Source organism: Stegodyphus dumicola, chromosome 1 (assembly GCF_044657685.1).
Source record: "Stegodyphus dumicola isolate Sdum_Otavi_A_Nest chromosome 1, ASM4465768v1".
NCBI classification, from domain to species: Eukaryota; Metazoa; Arthropoda; class Arachnida; order Araneae; family Eresidae; genus Stegodyphus; species Stegodyphus dumicola.
Genome location: NC_140768.1, coordinates 103544666 through 103564508, shown reverse-complemented (window position 1 = coordinate 103564508; position 19843 = coordinate 103544666). Strand labels below are relative to the sequence as shown.

The 19843-nt window shown below is 31.5% G+C and overlaps 1 protein-coding gene across 5 annotated transcripts in view; it reads left to right on the top strand.

Annotated features, from left to right (window-relative positions):
- The window catches only part of LOC118182008 (phosphatidylinositol-3,5-bisphosphate 3-phosphatase MTMR3), a 194761-nt gene that overhangs the window by 85342 nt on the left and 89576 nt on the right, over positions 1-19843 (top strand). For all 5 annotated transcript variants that reach the window (XM_085818549.1, XM_085818533.1, XM_085818543.1 and 2 more), the window contains one exon: positions 1407-1520. In XM_085818549.1, coding sequence (XP_085674675.1) covers positions 1407-1520 — 114 coding nt within the window. The remainder of the gene's footprint in view (positions 1-1406; positions 1521-19843) is intronic.

Here is a 19843-nt window from a genome sequence, read left to right as displayed (position 1 = left end):
AACGTGCACAGAAATTTGTTTTTACAGGGCAAATTTATATATGAAACATGTAAATAATTTTTCTCATAAAATAGAAAAATTTGCACGAAAATGCATTTAAATTTTGTGAATCTCTGAAGTCGAAAAAAGGACATGTATGAAATTACCTGATCGCTAAAAAGTATGTATACTATGCAAGCATTTATATCTTCAGCTTGCATATACCCTTTCCAAGGATGAACATTTGCACGTATAAAATATGCAAGAAATTACATTAATTTTCTTTTCCCTCTAAATTATCTATTATAAAAGTCGCCACAAAATAAATAATCTGTGACTGGAACTGTGTACTTCTCAGATTATTGCTAAAGTCCTAGCTAGTAACCTTTATCGTCTTACCAAAATGTCGCCAAACTACCTGTTACCACATTCCAAAAATTAGCCATTAAAGTGTTTTAAGAATGCAAAAAAGTAAATTTAATCAGTCATTAAGATATAACGTTCTCTGACATGACCCCAAAGTGAAAATAATAAAAATTTTAAAAGGATAATTTTAAATTCTTAGTAAGAAAGTATAAAAACCATTTGGCAAATCAAAAGCCAACTGCTAGTATTATCACTTAAAATTTTCAAGTAAGAAACCCGAGTGTATTGGGCAAATCAAAAGCAGCCTTGCTTTGGATAAAAAATAAAAAGAATTATGATGGGTAAATCAAGAACATTGTACTAAAGAAACATACTAAATATATATTTTAATTAAATTTTGAACCAAAGTAAAAGCAGACCTGTTAAAAAACTTTACAAATCAAGTGACTGTGCACCTCCCCCCCCCAAAGTCAAAATTATGAGGAAAGAAATTTATTCAGAAAAAAATAAATTAAGCATAAATTTTAAATAATAATTAATGCAAAAAAATTTCAAAACTGAAAGGGAGTTCACATAATTGGCACATGATTTCATGTAGAAAAGGTCTGGTGTCATATTTCATTGAAATTTAGCATGTGCATTTTAAGCTCCATCCAGTGCTTTTTCTGTTGTGGCATTAGCACAAATGATTATAACAAGAACAGCATGTTTTTAGACTTTGCTTATATATATATATATAAATTTAACATTCTCTTAAAAACAAATTAAAATAATTAAATTTTAAACAATGAAATTTATATATATATATATATTTGTTTTTTGGCCTGCTTGCCTTAGAAATTTGCCCACCACTGAGTTAAATGATTAAAGTACTTTAAAATTCATTGTTAGAGGATTCTAAATATCTTTCAGTATTTTAATGTAAATAAAAAGGTATTTAAAAAAATATTCGGGAAGTGTTTATTAAAATTTCCATTCTTTTGTTTTCAGATGTTTATTAGTACATGTACGAGAAGAGAGGTGTTCAGTAAACTAACAGTTTTTTAAATTTTTATATTTAGGCTTTGTCCCAGTTATCCACCTTACATTATTGTTCCTACATCAGTGCACGATGAGCATGTGAAAGATCTAGCCACTTTTCGTTACTCACGAAGAATTCCAGCTGTTGTTTGGAGGTAGGTTAATTATCTTTTTACAAGTAACCAAACCTTTAAGGATTAAGTTTTTAAAAAGAAATGTGTCGTGAATATACGTCTTATATTGTAAATGTGAGAGCTGCAGAACTTCTGTTATGTAGGTGAGTATGTATTAATTTGGTGACATATATGATTACTTAGTGTTATTTCACTCGAGAAATATTTTTAAATATGTTTCAAGAGATTGTTTTACAGATGAAAAGGTAAAAGTTACTTACCAAGTGCAAGTTGGTGGTTTATGTGACTTTTTAAAGAAGATTCCCTGACTATCAGTATTCATTGTAAGCGGGCAAACATTCTAAAAAAGCATACTTCAATTTTAAATATAAATTTTAATTATTAAATAAGGATTATGTGATACATTAAAAAATACACATTTGTCTTAAAAATCTTAATCTGTAATTTGTTTACGCTATTCTTCCTGAGTATGCAGTGATCTGTTTTCGCTTGACAAAAATCAGAGAATTGTGGATATTCAGAATCTGGCTAACCTCGGCAACACTGGCTTTCAACCAAATACGTCTCTTCGTTGTTCCCTTTAGAGATTTTGCAGCAAAATTATGTATTCCTTCAGAAATTTTAAAATATCCCACAAGTGCATATTTTAAAATTACTTTAAAGGCGAAAAATATTATTTTATAAAAAAAAGTTGGAATAGAAAATACAACAGTAAAATGAATGCATACAAAAACGGCAATGTTGCTGGACTTGGTTGCTTTAGCAGGTGGTTGCCAGAGTTTGGCACGTTCTGAAAATTTGGTGGCTTCTAATAAGATAGTTTTAATAAAATTAAGTACTGAATTTTTTTTTTTTTTTTACTTTCAGAAAGGAAAGAAAAAGGGTATATATATATATATATATATATATATATATATATATATATTTCCAATACCATACAGAATTGAGGGTGTGTTCATTACCATTATATTAACTGTACCTGTGTCTTAAAAGCAGATTGTTAACCAATCATTAATTGTAAATAATTGTTAAGTAATCTGTTAAAAAATTTGAAAGGTTTCAGATCTTAATGGTCACCCAAAAGGTCTGTTTTAAAGTATAATAGCTTTTATCAATAGCAGTGGTCCAGTTGGGAATAGCAAAACATTTGATAGGATACTAGAGGAATAGACATTTAAACTAATATGGGAATGATATGTAACTTCTGTATATTTGGGGGGGGGGAAACATGGAATGTTTTTTATTAGTCATCATTAACGAAATGCATTTTTATTTCAATTGATCAAATAAAAGATATTCTAAGAACTGCATCTACTGCTTTTAAGTAGCTTTGTAAATCCATAATACACAGATTAAATAAAAATATTAATATCTTAAGTCGTATTGTATTGATTTAAATGTAAGGGTAAAGTGTTTCAATGAATTTTTGTTTTTACACAAAGCGATGCTATTTAGTCACATTTCTTGATACACATTCATGTACTATTTTTAGGGTTGAAAGTGTGCAGTCTTTTGTAGTGAAATTAACATTTTCACAATGGTGGTCTTCAGTACATCAAGTGTATGGATACAACTTTGCACCAGACACAAAAATCTACTTTTTTGCCTCCTGTTTTTTCTTTATTCATTTTCTGTGTTATTTTTCAATGTTTTACAAAAGATAGTTGCATTTTCTATGAGTACATAAAAGTTATAGTGTAGAAGTCATAACTCAGATTTAAACTAAACATGTGCCAAATGTTTGAATACCAGTGTAACGACTAATGATTTTCAAAGCTGCAGATTCATAGCTTTAATATGGAAGTCGTCATAAACAAGATTGTCTTACATGCAAGCTGATCTTTTCTCTCTCTTTAGTCTTCATAAACACTGCTTGTTTTATCTTTGAGATTTTCATGTACTCAGTCAGATGCATTGCATGAATTTAATCAAAAATAGCAACCAAGTTCAGCTTTCATAATACATAATTTTAAGAAAAAAATTACATGTACAGATTTTTGTACCATTTGGCAACGTTTGGGTACTGTCCCTGTGTTACTGTAGTTGATCCCTATATGTAACCATAACAGTATCCAGCCCTTTTATATAACTTTAACCATATATGCCTTCAGTAGTTTCGAGAAATGGAAGGTACTGTTCTGTTGTGCTGATATGAGCTCTATGAGTACTTTTCATCAAAAATTCCAGAACAGTAAAGTGTTTCTTTTGGAAAAATAAATTTTATCAATTGATTATGTGGAAGGGCTGATGGTCTTAAACATGTGCATATACAAAAACACAAGGAGACTGTAAATTGTATTTTGTGGGAAGAAATTAATTTTTTTTTTGTGGAAACAAAGGACCAAAAAGTTGATGCTGAATGTCTACTGAAGCACAACCTGCTATTGAATGCATCGGATCATGCTATAGGTTTATTTAGAAAAATGTTATCTGATAGTGAAATCGTTAAAAATACTCAAGTGCAAGGACAAAAACAGCAGATATTATTAAAGAAATATGTATAAAAATAAATCTTCAGTTATTGATTGCATGAAACCAGTTGTATTTTTGCTTTCTCTGGATGTAAGCAATAATACTAACACAAAATTGTATCCAAATTATTATTTCGTTTTTTAATCCAGAGTCTTAAGGAATTGAGTGTAGTTTATTTTCTCTCCCCACTTTGACAGATTTAACAGAGTTTAACCCCTTAAAGCAAGAGTTTTTTTTTTTTTTTTTTTTTTTAAACTGGTAAAAGAATGATCAAGTTTTTTTTTGGGGGGGGTAGGAGATAGAGCAGGAAATGAATATATAGGTATAGTGTAAGTTATTTTTTCATCTGTACAAATTTGATAGCAAATTCTTGCTGCAGCCAAAATCTCGTCATCATTATCCTTCAGATTCACTTTCATCGCTGAAACTTTCTGATAAATGGGCATATTCAGAATCTTCAAAGTCGCTCATCATCAGATAACTTTTTCTAAACAATTTACAAAAACACTTAGTAAAAATTAAATTCTGGTTAACTATTTACTTTTATGATAATTAGCACAATAAAAGTGGATATGTTACCTTTTCTACACCAAGCAACTTCTTTATAACAAACTTATAGCTAATCATCAAAATATAGGGTTTACAGAAAAAGAAACAAAATTCTGCATACTTGATGCCCTCTATAGTAAATAAGTTTAATTATAATCTAGCCTATCTATTTTTACTAGAACGGATCTCAGGCAGGCATTAGAAGTAACTCAAGATACAAGATCACCTGTGTGAGACACAGGCATGTGCAAGTTTTCTGGTAACTTTTGCCCGTGTCAGGCACAACCAAATCTGTTAAGAGGTTAATATAGCACAGCTAATTATTCAAACTTTAAAAGAAAATGTGATTCCTCTTGATAATTGTTTAGCATATAGTGCCAACCATCCACCAGTTATAGTAGGCTTGAAGACCAGTGTTGCAGGCTCTTAAAGAAAATTCAGATTTGGAAATTATGAGTTGCTCTTGTCATCTCTTAATAGCTGAAAAGGGGGTAGCTTCTTTACCAATAAGTGTGGATGAGCACATTCTTGATGTTTATTATTCTCTTGAAAACTGAAAGGAAGAAAAGATTGAAAGAATTTTTGGTATAGCTGCATAATATTGAACTAAGAAAAATGTTGAAATATGCATGTACACTGCTCAAAAAAAAAAAAAAAAAGGACAGTCCTATATCTCCCGATCTACTGGGCCGATTGACAAAATTCAAATTGCGTTCTTCATGTCTCGAAAGCGCGACTTAGGATATATATTAGATTTATATATAGCACTATTCTAACATAGGTATTTTGACACAAAATCGGACTTTTTCTGAAATAACATACCAATTTTTTTACATATTTCGATTCTACGACTCAAATTACGCCTAAATATGAAATTTGTAAAATTTGGTGTGAAATTTACGGAGAAATTCACAAATTTATGTTGGCACTTTTTTGTCAGTTTGCGCCAAGAATACTTTACTTGGCGAACTTCTTAATATATGGTAACCTAGTTTCCTTTCCTGTGAGAGGAAAAAAAGTCACCATCGTTCCTTTTTTCCAAATAATATTCTTTATATTATATTTTTAATTATAACTTTTTATTTTATGTAATTTTTTCTTTTTCGAATTTCATTTTAATTGTTTAAGTTGCACGCTTTTTTTTTTTTTTTCGAATAACTGTTTTAAAAATTTCTATTTACCTATTCGAACTGAATAAATAAAGGTGCAGCGTTTATTTATTTTTTTTTTTTTTCAAATAGTTTTCTTTATATATATTTTTCGTAATAGGTAATTTTTAAATTTTTATACTTTTATTTTAATTTTTTGTGTTGCATTGTCTCTTCAGATAATTGTTTTAAAATTTTCTATTTATTCCTTCGAACTGAGCATTTTAAATATATTTATTAATATCAATTTTCCAGAATTTGATTTTATTTATTTGAACTGCGTTTCTTTCGGAAGAATACTTTGTAACCCAGACAACGATGAGTTTGAAAACTGCATACTGTATTAAAAGAGAAAATACAGTAAAGCACAGTTTTACACGCCTTTCAATGTTCCGTTCAGAAAAGATATATATAAATAAGAAAGATGTATAACCGACATTTTAACTTAGGATGACTTGCATACACTGCTTTAAACAGTTTTATCATTGTGCCCATTGCTTTACACAATTTTATCCTACATTTGGTTTCTTAAAATGTTATTCATATTTTAGTCAAATATTTTATTTTTGTAATCGCAAGAATCCAATATCATAACATTGAAAAGTTTTAAATTAAAAAAAATACAAATACTAAATTTTACGAAAAAATTTATTTTTCTTCTCTTTTTCTTTAAGCATTCTGAAAGTATATTAAAAAGTATCCAACTTTTCGAAACATTTTGGTATTTCTGACAATCATTTTAAATAAAGTTATCGCCTTCCATTTCATAAAGGCCCACAAACGGCCGAGCGGTCAAGACGCTGATCACTGGTAGTTCGGTCTGAGGTTCGAATCCCGCGAACAGGCTGGTTGCATGGGTGTTTTCATGGTTTTCCCGATGTGTAACGTATATACGAGCCAGTTTCCCTTAGAAAATCCTCCACGAAGGCATCCCTCCCTTTAGGCAGATAGCCCTCGTGTGCTGTGCCATAATTAAATAATCCAATCCAATCCTTAATAAAATATAATTGACTTGTAACTTCTACTAGAACTGACGTTAAGAATTGAAGTGCAAATAAATAATATCGTGTGCAATCTTGATTAATATAAAATTAAAAATATTTGCTTTCAGACAAAGTTTTTTTGAAATATTTGCAATTACTTTATAAGAAGGATTTATTAATAACCGTAATAATTACTTATTATATTACTGATGATTAGGAATCAATTCTTCACAATTACATTCCAAATTAGAATTTTAAGAATTTTTAGAATTTTAAGTTAGAATAATGAAAATACGCTACGCACAAAAATACATTTTAGGATAAAAAATGAGTTGATTTTTTATGTTTTAAAACTTCTTGAATTCATCGTATCCTCGTTATTAATTGAATTCAGAATGTTGGGTGTCATTTATATAATTATTCTTACTTGTCCACGGAATCTGCTGACTTATCCAGCGATTAAGTAGCTGCAGATCATTTCTACATAACCATTGAACTTCCATTAATTCAGTCTCTAGAGGGTTGTATATTTATATCATAATTTGACTTTTATAAAAATGATTATTCTAAATCTTATGTCTCTATAAAAATATACTGTGCTTTAAAAATATGGATGATAGTACCAGCCGCTCTTTCAGCCACTTAAAAAGCATCAGTTTGTTTAGAAATAAATTGTGCAGTTAATGTCATAAAATTCAAATAAACATCAAACGAAAATTCTCAGGTTTAGACAATTCGATTTAAACGAAGTAAAGTAGCAGACGATAAAACGCCGAAGGTAAAAATTTACTCTTACAAAGATTTAATCTTATTTAAAAAAAAAAAAAAAAAAGAGATAGGGACAAATTAAAAAAATATTAAAAAATTTATTTAAAAAAATAGCTTTTCATATAGTATTAATAAATATTTATCACGCATCATTGAGGGAAAAAATGTCATATAATTAATTCTCCGTAAAATTTTACTTGAAATTTAAGGTTAAAAATAGCTGTGGCAATACAGTGTAACAAAAATCCATAGACCACATTTGGCGTTATTATCGCTCAAAAAAAAGATGCCAAATTTCAAAACGTGAAAATATGTAAATTTGCGTATATCTTGGAACATTTTGAATAAAAAAGTCTAATTTTTTGTAGATATGCTTAAAAATATACCTACTTTAAGATGATGGTAAAAATTTTATAGGTTATAATTCAAAATATTTTTCGAAAAATTTAAAAAAATTATTTAAAAATAGAAATTTAAAAAATAAAACACAAAAAATGGGTAAATTTTATTTGGAATGAACCGAAATTTCGAAATGTGAGAGAAAAAATCAAAAAAGTTTAATAAAAAAAGAGATATAAATAAATATTTGCCAAATTCAATTAACATTGAGGAGCTAATATTTCAAAAAGTACTCGTACGATTTTTACAAAACTTGGTATTCTGGCATAATTTAAGTCGTAGAATCGAAATATGTAAAAAAAATGGTATGTTATTTCAGAAAAAGTCCGATTTTGTGTCAAAATACCTATGTTAGAATAGTGCTATATATAAATCTAATATATATCCTAAGTTGCGCTTTCGAGACATGAAGAACGCAATTTGAATTTTGTCAATAGGCCCAGTAGATCGGGAGATATAGCACTGTCCCATTTTTTTTTTTTTTTTTTTTTTTTTTTGAGCAGTGTACATGCTGGTACATGCTTTAGAGAAATCTTTTTCTAGAATCGTCAAAAATTGGAATCCACTTCTTACACTTTTTAAGGAAGAAGTAATGTTTCTGGAGTTAAAATGAAAGACTATTACAAGTTATAAAATACCTCAAGTAAATGGTGATGTGGTTACTATTTTCACTGTTAAAAAACATATGTAAGAAAAAATAACTTGTGAGCAATCTAATTGGTAATTTTTAAAATAATACTGAAAATATAAGCATGAAGCTGATAGAAAATTCTCTTAAAATAAAAAAAGTTGCTCGACAAGGGAAACATTTTCCAGTTACTGTAAGTTTATCTTGTGACGAATGAATATTTATGTTTTTGTCTTCAAACCTTAATGAAGTTTTTGCCATCATTAGATTGTATTAACTCAAATTTACAGTGCAGAATTCCATTAATTCTTGTTTTGCAATCAATGACTAAACACATTTTATTCAAGTTTGTAAAGAGTTAACACCTATAGCAAATGTTCATTATAATGCAAAGGTAAGACATACAATCATTTTGACCATGTATGCATTTAAAATATTTTTTTTTTACCCATTTTACTGTTTAAAAAACATATAGCAATAAAAAATTAAAGAACATTTAAATTAACAAGCAAAGATTTTTGAACATGACTGATAATAAATGTGTTACAATTTTGAAACTTATACAAAAGCTGAAAACTTTTGTTACCAGACATTAACATATACTGGTGTTAACATATTACATATTGTGTGTAAGTTCACAAACTCTCTTGTTTCCAGTCAAGCAGTGTAGCCAATATTAGAATGTAATAATGCCCAGCTTTCAAATGTGTACTTATATGTGTTAAATAGGCTGGTTACAATACATGAAGATTGGTCTCGTAAGAAAATCATTCTTGAAAAGGCCATGAGAACCAGATTTCGGGGTAGATCTCCAGTGAGAGGGATCGATTGTGTTGTAAATGACCTACACATTTTGTAAGTCAGAAACTGTAAAGCAGTTGCAGAGTGGCCAACTCTCTCGATTTAGGTGGACCATACTCCTGCCAAACCGATTTTTAATCTATTTCTCCTGACTTTCTGTTATTCTTAAAATTTCTCATGATTTTTATGTAGCTTGGCCTAATACTTCATTATTTGCCCGCAAAAAAGGGATTTTTGGCGCCTGAAAGCACTTGATTTTTCTAGATGCATATAAAAATGACTGAAGGCATTTCATCCCTGAGATATGGCACGTTTCTGCATTGTGTACCCTTATCACATACAATATTTGTTGCCAGAACAAAACGTTTGGTGAAACAGTTCTGAGAAACGCTGTTTGGCGAAATAGGGTTACCATCTTCACTTAATAAACAGGCTGAAAGCCAAACAAGAATCAGTTATCGCTCAGATTGGTGAAAGTGACGTTTGGTTCTTCGTGTTGTTTTGTATCGCTCACACTCTTTTCGTTTTAAACTTTATTGTTAGTAATGGAAGATAATAGAAAGATGATTGCTATCAAGTTAATCACTTTGATCTCCACTCTGACACTTCAAGTAACAAATAAACACTCTTCTGGTTATAGCAATCAATTACATCAGTAATAGCCAAATTCTGTATACACTAAGAATAGTTTAAAACATGTGCTGGATAAGTCTATTTATCTGACTTTACTTATGTGTATTTTCTGTTGTCTGCATTCCAATAAAAATTTGTGACCTGGTGAAAGCATTTTCTTGACAAACTTTATGGCTCATGATTACTGTTCTGTCCATTCAAACAAACAGACAAGTGTGGGGGGGGGGAAACACCTTCTGACAAAAATTTATATAGCTTATATTTACGTCCTCACAGCCAGCAGATACTATTCAGCAAAATGAAGATCAAATAAAGCATATGAATACATGAGCAATCAAATATGTGCGAGTTGTTTACGGTCCAATAGAACACTCGGTAATATACCTAAAACACATTAATTATACCAACTCTAGAAATTAGGTGCTGCACATCATGAGTTTGTTTTATTTGATTACGGCAAAGCCTCGAGGGATATCTGCCTAAAAGGAGGAATCCCTTTGTAGAAGATTTTTTAAAACTGGCTAGTATACCAGTTACAAATAGGGAAAACCAAGATAACGCCCATGTAGCCAGCCCGTTCGCGGCATTCTAACCTGAGACAGAACTACCAGTGTTCAACGACGCTTCAGCCACTAGGTGGCCCGTGCACTTAATTAGAAACTACAATTCATTATGTAAACACTCATGTAGGTGATAATCAGTTGTGCACTCTTTTAAGTAATCAAATGTTATAAATGCACAGCTGTTACATTTCTTATTATTTATTAGTCATGTTTATATTACGTAGATCATACATATGATACAATTATGAATTAACCCAATAACAAAATGTGTACACTCTTTAGTAGTCAAATGCTCATTATTTTTCGACTGATTATTATATATCCATAATAATTTGTATCCCGTTTTACCTTCGATATCAGAAGAATTATGATGGAAAATGAGTATACAATCAATTATCGAATGAAAGACATCTCCTCACAACACAAACAGTTTAATATTACAATTCTATTTACAAGTCTAATTAAGTGTTAGTTTTAGCTTTGACACCTCAAAGCAATACTCAGAACATAAATGGCATAAAATATTACTCATCAGTTTTTAAATACTCATGAAAAACATTTCAAAAAGTCACTATTCTCATTACTTAAAATGAAAGTAAACAATAGAACAAACTCGAAAACGTAGATGTAAAAACTCAACTGTTGCCAATCGCGATTTACTAAATTACATCAAAATAAAGATAATAATCAGGTAGAGGTTCAACTTCACATCCTCCCACCTACGTTAATATTTTTACCTCAAAAGTTTAACTTACAAAAGAAAATTGTGAATATTTTATAAGTTACAAAAAGAAAATTATAAGTAGTTCATAAGTCCAGTCTCTTAGATACTTTGATTGTACGACCTGCTCTAGCCTTTTGAATCTGAGGTTCAAGTCCACACACGTTATGAAAGGAAGAATTGGCACAGGTTTCACCTCCCACCTTCGCGGTTGAAAATTTCTCAATAATGGGATCATCGATGGAAACTTCAAGTGGATACAATCTTTGAATTGGTCTTAGCAAGTGTCCATTGGCTGTTTTAAGCTTGACAAGTCTTGTAATTCCATCTTTTCCTGGAAGAATCTGAATTATTTTACCTAATGGCCAATTGATTCGCTTGGTGTTATCACTTCCTATCGATACAATATCACCAATATTCTTTTTCACAGATTTTTTGTTTCCTGCTTTTTGAATAAGTGCTCCTAAATATTCAGACCTAAACCTGTTTCTCAAATCCTTTTGAAAGTTTTCTCTATATTTGACTCGCTTATTAAGACTTTTATGCCCAATGTCATCAATATCTGGAACACCACTTATTTGATTATCTTGCAGAAATAGAGATGGACTTAAAGGCATTAAAGTAGCATCACTTTCAGTTACATATGTCAATGGACAGGAATTAATTACTGCTTGACAGTCACACAGAGTCATGTTCATTTCTTCAGAAGTTAGCGAAGCTCTTCCTAATACTCGTCTCAGCAATTTCTTAAGAATTCCTATCAATCTCTCCCACCAGCCTCCCCACCAGGAGGCAGTTGGTGGGTTGAACTTCCACTGAATTGGTGGTATAGATGTGTCTTCAGTGATTTGCTTCCAGTTTAAATCTTGAAGTACATTTGAAGCACCAACAAAATTGGTTCCGTTGTCACAGTATATGATTCTGCTCCGTCCTCTACGAGCTATAAATCTTCTAAGAGCTGGTAGAAAACTCTCAGTAGACATCGATTCAACCAACTCTAAATGGACTGCCCTATAAATGGCGCAGGTGAATAAACAAATCCAAGATTTCTTGTTGCCTTTCAGGATTACTGGTCCCTCAAGATCAACTCCACTGATTTCAAATACAGCTGCTTCTCGTAATCTATCTTCTGGAGGAGCCTCAGTACAAGTTTCTAGGTTCTTTGCAGAAAATCTTCTACACACGGTGCATTGATTGATGATAGATCTCACAGTTTTACGAGCATTCAGAATCTAAAATCTCTCTTGTAGAATATTTATTAAAATTTGAGTACCAGCATGTGCATTTTTCTCATGATAGTATCGCACTAGTCTTTTGACAACCTCATGACTGAATGGAAGAATAGCTGGCGTTTTAAAGTCTTCTGTATCCTCACGAAAGGTAAGTTTAGTTTTTAGTCTGAGGATTCCACTTTGATCCTTGAATACTCCTAAAGTTCTTAATTTCTCATCCTTTTCATTCACAAAACAATCTTCTTGAACCATTTTGATCAATAACTTCTCAGCCTCAAAAATTTCATCAGAATCAAGGTTTCCATGCTTTCTCACTGTTTTTTCAGTTCGACAATTGGAGGTGAATCTTAGGATCCAGGCAATTAGATTAACTATCCTTTTGTATTGGGAAAAATATCTGTAATACCAGTCTCTCTTGGTAACCAAGCATGCAGAAACTAAACATTTAGTTACAGAAGAAACTATGCTCTTTTTCTTTTCTCTAACAATCTCAGACAAAATTGAGGACGAAAGGCGAGACGCTATAGTAGCTGCAAGTAATTCCAATCTCGCGATAGTAGTTTCTTCTTTTCCAGTTGGTGTAACTCTACTCCTGGCTTGTATCAGTCGTACTTTAGTAGAATCAAAAGTTTTTATACGAATGAAAGCAGCCACGGCATAAACATGCTTACTGGCATCACAGAAAATATGTACTGAAGTATTTTTGCTCGTACTCCTTGAACCAAAATATCTTGGAAAATGGATCTTTTCCAGATAGTCAATATCTTTCAACCATTTTAAAAATGTAGTTCTCGTACAGGTATCAACTTCTTCATCCCATGTTATCTTCTGCTTCCAAGTTTCTTGAAGTAATAACTTGGGAATAAGGATAACAGGACAACATATACCTAGAGGATCAAACAATCTATGAGCTGTAGATAAGATTAAGCGCTTAGTCACTTTTTCAAAACGTAACTCTTTTATGCTACCAGTATTTATTCTTAGAGTGTCCGACTTTTTATTCCATATTAAACCGAGCACATTTGTATCAGCAGAAGCATCAGCATTAATATCATTGAACTCCCATCCTCTAAGCTCAAATTTTCTCTCAGCCATTACCTCAGTTGATACACTAATAAAATGATTGAGTTCTTCTTCATTTTTATCACAACTGACACAATTGTCAACATAAAAACTATACATAAGTTTTTGAATGACACCTTTCGTATATAAGGATTCACTGGTTTCTATTTTCTCTAAAACAGTTTGTAGGTGAAGCTGAATAGTAGAATTTAGAAGAAAAGGGCTACCTGCTACACCAAAAACTACACGGCAGTGCCTGTACACTTTCAGTTGACTATCACTATCAAGCCATAAGAACCACAAAAATCTCTATCAGTAGGTGAAACACTTATTTGAAGAAAGGCTCTTCGTATATCAGCAATAACACCAATCTTTTCTTTTCGAAAGCGTGTTAAAATACTCGGAAGCTGTTCTATTAGATTTGGGCCTTTTTCTAAGCAGTCATTAAGACTAGAAAATCCCTTTACTTTGGCCGAAGCATCAAATACCGGTCGGAGTTTTGTAGTGCTATTCTTTTCGATAACTTCTCGATGAGTAAGGTAAAGAACTTGCCCTTGATAATTTTTATCAGCCTCTTCAATTACTCCCTCTTCTAGCCATTCCTTGAAAGCATCTCCATAAGCTTCATAATTGAACTCGATTTTAAGACGTTTAACAGTTTTGTTCAGTCTTCTCTCGGCTAAGTCAAAATAGTCTGTTTGTGGTGGATGATATTCCAACCAGGGCAAATCAACCTCGAAACGATCATCGACTATACGAACTGTATTTAGAAAATGTAACCGAGCAGCTTCTTGTAGTTCAGTCTGGTTTTTCTTGACTGATGGGTCAGTGATCCCAAGTGTGTCCAAAGTCCATAGATCTGTTATGGTCTCCACAGTAGATAACAAGGATGTAACTAAGAACGATGATGAAAACTCACTTTTCGAAGTATTCGGCATTCGTCCCATAACTGACCATCCAAATTTGGTCTCAATAGCTACGATACAACAAGGCAGCTCACGACGACCACCTGTCATGAGTTTTCTAGCTACATCAGCCCCAATAAGAATCTCAATAGGATTTTGACAGTCATCCACAATATTTATATTACAGGCTGCTAACTCTTTCAGACAAAGCTTGTTGACAGTAGGTGGCACTGACTTACAAATAATTTGTTGACTAAGAACTTTAAAGTTGCAATTATAATTCCCATGCACACTCGATAAATATAAAGTGTAGACATCATGCTTGCATATCCCTGAGTCCTTCCCTCCAAATAAAGAGTGTTGTAAATATTCACAACTCTGAGGTTCATAGTCCATTTCTTTAGCTGTACTTCTTAATAAATATGATCGCTGTGAACCAGTATCGATAATAGCTCTTGCGACGCATTTTTTCCCATTACTTCTAATTATAACTTTGAATGTTTGAAGTATTACGTCCGGAGTAGAAGATAAATTGGAAAGAGCTTGATCCAATTCAGCACTAATCTCAGTTTTTTTTTTTTCAACTTCAGGTGATTCTTCGTTTTTTGACATAGTTATTTAATGCATCTTTCTACACAGAAGAATATGGTGTTTTTTACCACAACACAAACAACCAACTTTCAAGTTACAATCCTTGACTGAATATCCAGATTTCAAACATAAAAAACACTTGTGAGATTGTTGAACCAGTGACTCCCTCTGCCTTAAAGGTATTTTTTTTTACTTTTAGACAGTCTCCAGAAAAATGTGAATTAGAACAGAATATGCACTGTTTTGATACTTGAAATGAAGTTAGAAGGTCTGTTGCACTAGGTATATTTGAAAACTTTCTACTCTTACATTTGTTCTCTATTACCTTTTTCTCATAGGAAAGATTATGTTTTACTTCTGCTTTTGGTTTCGATGTGTTGAAACTTTGAGAGGCTAAAAAAATGCGTTCTTCAGCTTCGACTTTGGCTTGTAAAAATTCTAAAATGCATTCTAAACCACTTTTCTCAATTATAGTTTTACTTTCGTCTGAATCATCTAAATTCACTTCTCGAATTCTACGATGAGCAGATATATAGCGCTGCCAAGCAACAAGAGTTTCTTCGGGTAATGATGATTCAACTAGTGGAAAAAGCATTGCATCATATTTTTCCCTAGTAACAACTAATAATTCAAGTGATCGCAGTTTACTCTCAAGTTGATCGAACAATTTTCTTAATGAATTTTTAGAAGCGTTCTGTTTTTGAAGAACTAATACTAACAAGTCTCTGACGTATACCTGAATCAATAGTTCCTCTCTGCCGAAACGCATTTTCAGCTGTTTTAAAGCTTTTTCGTAACTTATTACCCCCTGGGGGATAGCTCTTAATTAATTCTTCAGCAGGACTGCCTTTTTCCATTGCTTGAGATAAATACGAAAATTTATCGTGAAAATCGATATTAATGTCGTCATCAATTTTTTGAGACTCCGAAAGTATAGCCAATTTCGTACACTACCGTCAAAAGTATGTAATTTTATTTTTGGGTAACGTAATAAAGTGTTTGGCTGCGAAACAAAGTTCAAATTTTCATGTTTAGAAGATAATTGTTCACTCAGTAGTGTTTCTAGCTTCTGTTTTAAAGATCTCCATCGATCAATATACATTTCTGACTCATCTACCACTTTTTCTATTTCGGTATCGGAAGTATTTTCAGAATACAACAAATGTTTATATTTCTCTTCACATGCTATCATTAATAAAGCTTTCTCTTCAATTAGCTTTAATTTATTAATTTTATCAGCAAAATTTAATTTGATTTCTTCCTCATCAAAAGTATTACATGCTCGAGTAAACAACCTTCTAAGTTGCTTTCTATCTTTCAAAACAATATCCATAATGCACAAAGAATAAAAGAAAATATAAAAATATTTTTTCACTCACTCTTAAAAATGCAGCTGTAGTCCTGTCGCGGACGCCAGATATCCCGTTTTACCTTCGATATCAGAAGAATTATGATGGAAAATGAGTATACAATCAATTATCCAATGAAAGACATCTCCTCACAACACAAACAATGTAATATTACAATTCTATTTACAAGTCTAATTAAGTGTTAGTTTTAGCTTTGACACCTCAAAGCAATACTCAGAACATAAATGGCATAAAATATTACTCATCAGTTTTTAAATACTCATGAAAAACATTTCAAAAAGTCACTATTCTCATTACTTAAAATGAAAGTAAACAATAGAACAAACTCAAAAACGTAGATGTAAAAACTCAACTGTTGCCAATCGCGATTTACTAAATTACATCAAAATAAAGATAATAATCAGGTAGAGGTTCAACTTCACATCTTGCAAAGAACTGATGACTACAGTTGCTGCCAATTATATGATCATTATATGAATTAAAAGTTATTTCAAATGAACTTTTTGGCAATGTTAATTTTTGTATTCATACATACATATATATACACATCTAATAAGTCATATATTTACATACAGATAGACAGATGCGATAGTTTAGAAGTTGTTAATATATATTTATTAGTATTAATGTAATGAATAAGATTTATATTAATGAACGTATATACAAATGTTTTTCATCATGCATAATAATAAATCCATAAATTTCTAATGTTTCAATATGTAGCATTTACAATAAAAGTATAGTTTCTAATGTACTTATAATCCAAAAAGTATTTCATTAATAACATGAAAATAATAGACTCCTCACAACACAAACAGTGTAAGAAAGTAAAAAAAGAAAAGCATAGCTTATATAATAATGAGTACAAACTCATTATTATATAAGCTATGCTTTTCTTTTTTTATGCATCTTTTATGCTGTTTAAAATGTGTCACTGATTATGCAATTAACAATTTAAAGGATAAGTAATTAGGAGAAAAGCAGCGCATATACAAACGGATTTTAAAAAAAATATTCAACTTAAATTTAAGAAATAAAATTCTATTATATAACAGTGATAATATACGATCAGCACGAAATACGACAAATTTGGCGACGAACAATTTGTAAACAAATCCGAACTGAAAGAACGTCGTAAAATACTGTCAACTCTGAAATTTCAACGATTATATATTTAATGAATATATAAACATTTTAAAAATGACTGAGGCAGTTATATTACAACAAAACAGCAATAATTAAATCGGCCTCTATTTCTACCGTCCATGACTTCACAGTGAGAGCCATCGCCATATTGAAAGTTACCTGTGATCCTTTAGAAGCAGAACTTTCGTCTGATTGGTTGAACATTCGAGGAACACATCTCCAGCTGGAACATTTTCGGAAATGTTTTAAAATGTTGCTCGTAGCCGGGATATGTTCCTCCTAGCTAGACGAAACATTTCTCGGAAGCCGCCCGCTTAAAACAGTGCTGCTAGAATCTCGTTTCTCGGAATTGTCCCGCGTAACCACGTGCGTCCCTAGAAATGATAGCCTCTTAAGAGAGTCCGAAAACATCGGGTTCCTGTTCTGCAATTAGAATCAAACGCCGCTGCAGGTCATCTGGCATATATTAACTAATGAGACAAAGCAAGATCGCTGTTGTTTATCTTGTTCGTCTCGCCAGTGAGTAGCGTAAGTTTCACATACTTCCCTGAAACAGTTTAAGAAACTGTGATTTTGCGTTAGTTATCTGTGCTAAAAATGTAAAATGCTCATGTACTTTTCAAAAATGGTACACAGATGACATTCCTTCTATTATTTCGTCAAGGAAAGGTAATATTGCAATTTGCATCGTTTGCCATTGTGATTTTTCGATTTTGCTTGGTGGAAAGACCGATGTTCTTAAACATGTGCATACACAAGGACAATGTGAGTTGTACTGGGGGAAAAAATTAAACTTTTCTGTGGAAACAAAGGACCAAAAAGTTAATAATGGAGCATACCTGTTCTCTGCCTTTTTACTGGAGTGCAGCCTGCCTCTGAATGCATCGAATCATGTTGCAGCTTTTTTAGAAAAATGTTTCCCGGCAGTAAAATCGCTAAGAAATGATAAAGTGCAAAAACTGTAAAAGGTTTTTAAACGTTTTTATTTTCAGATGTTAATTAGTTACTATTTAAAGTTACATCATTAAAAAATATATAATTTCTTTCTACATATTTTTATCATTCAAAAAAATCTCCTGATTTTTTAGTGTTGTAGGTTGGCAATTATGCAGTTACTAAAAGCAGCGATGCCTGGAGAAGACCAAGGCCCACCCGAGGCCAGTACAGTGAAGTGGTTTTACATGCAAAACTTGCGGATGTTTTTCCTGTAGCAAATGCATCTTTTCCTGATAACAGTTTTTTTTTTTTTTTTTTTTTTTTTTTTTTTTTTTGAGTAGATATTCAGTTCTACTTCATTTTGTCTTGGAAAAGAAGTATATTACTGTTGCAACTGATAAACTGCAGTTACAGTTTTGCAGTTTACAGTTAGATAAAGTTATGTAACCAGTAAAGATTGATACCCAATGAAATTTCATTGAAAATGAATTTTAAAGTACAGTGAACTGTCTAGAATAATTTTGGTCATCCTGACCATTCTCCATAGTAATGCAGAGTGTGAGAGAATTTTTCTGTGTTGTTACTAAAACAAAAACTAAATTTAGATTCATTATTAGTAATGACACATTAGCAAAAGTAGGCCTACGTGGCAATTGCTATGAACAAATCTCTTTCTTAATGAAAGTAAAATTTGCCACCAAGGCTAGCATTTATGAAACTGATTAAAGTATTTTTTTATTAAAAGGTACAAATAATCAAATTTTTTAACATGTAAGTATTTTTGTACTATTTTCATTTGAGTCCACCAGCGGCCGAGCGGTTAAGTCGCTGAACACTGGTAGTTCGGTCCGAGGTTTGAATCCCACTAACGGGCTGGCTGCATGGGTGTTTTTGTGGTTTTCCCCATGTGTAATGTGTATACGAGCCAGTTTCCCTTAGAAAGTCCTCCACGAAGGCATCCCTCCCCTTAGGCAGATAGCCCTAGTGTGCTTTGTCGTAATTAAGTACACCACCACACCACTATTTTCATTTAAAAATTAGTATTTGAACTTTCAGATATTTATTAGTTACTATTTGAAGTTAATTAATTCATTATTAAAAATATATGTTTTCTTTCTATATATTTTTATCATTTAAAATTATTTTTTTGTCATGGGAAAACTCTTCTGATTCTTTAAAAAAAAAGAAAAACCCACTTGGTTTTTTAGTGTTATAGGTTGGCAGAATAGATAGTTATTTAAAATCCATACTGAACTAAGGTTGCTTTTTTGTCCAATTATAAATGGTGACTGAAATCTAAACCGCGCTGTTTGGTGACTTAACTCCTTCCTTAGTGAAATTTCTATCTTGCTTGTCAATTTTTGTAATTTATTTTAACTTGGCAACTTTAGTATAAAAAAATTATTGTGATCTTATTAACTGCAAATTGGTGGAACT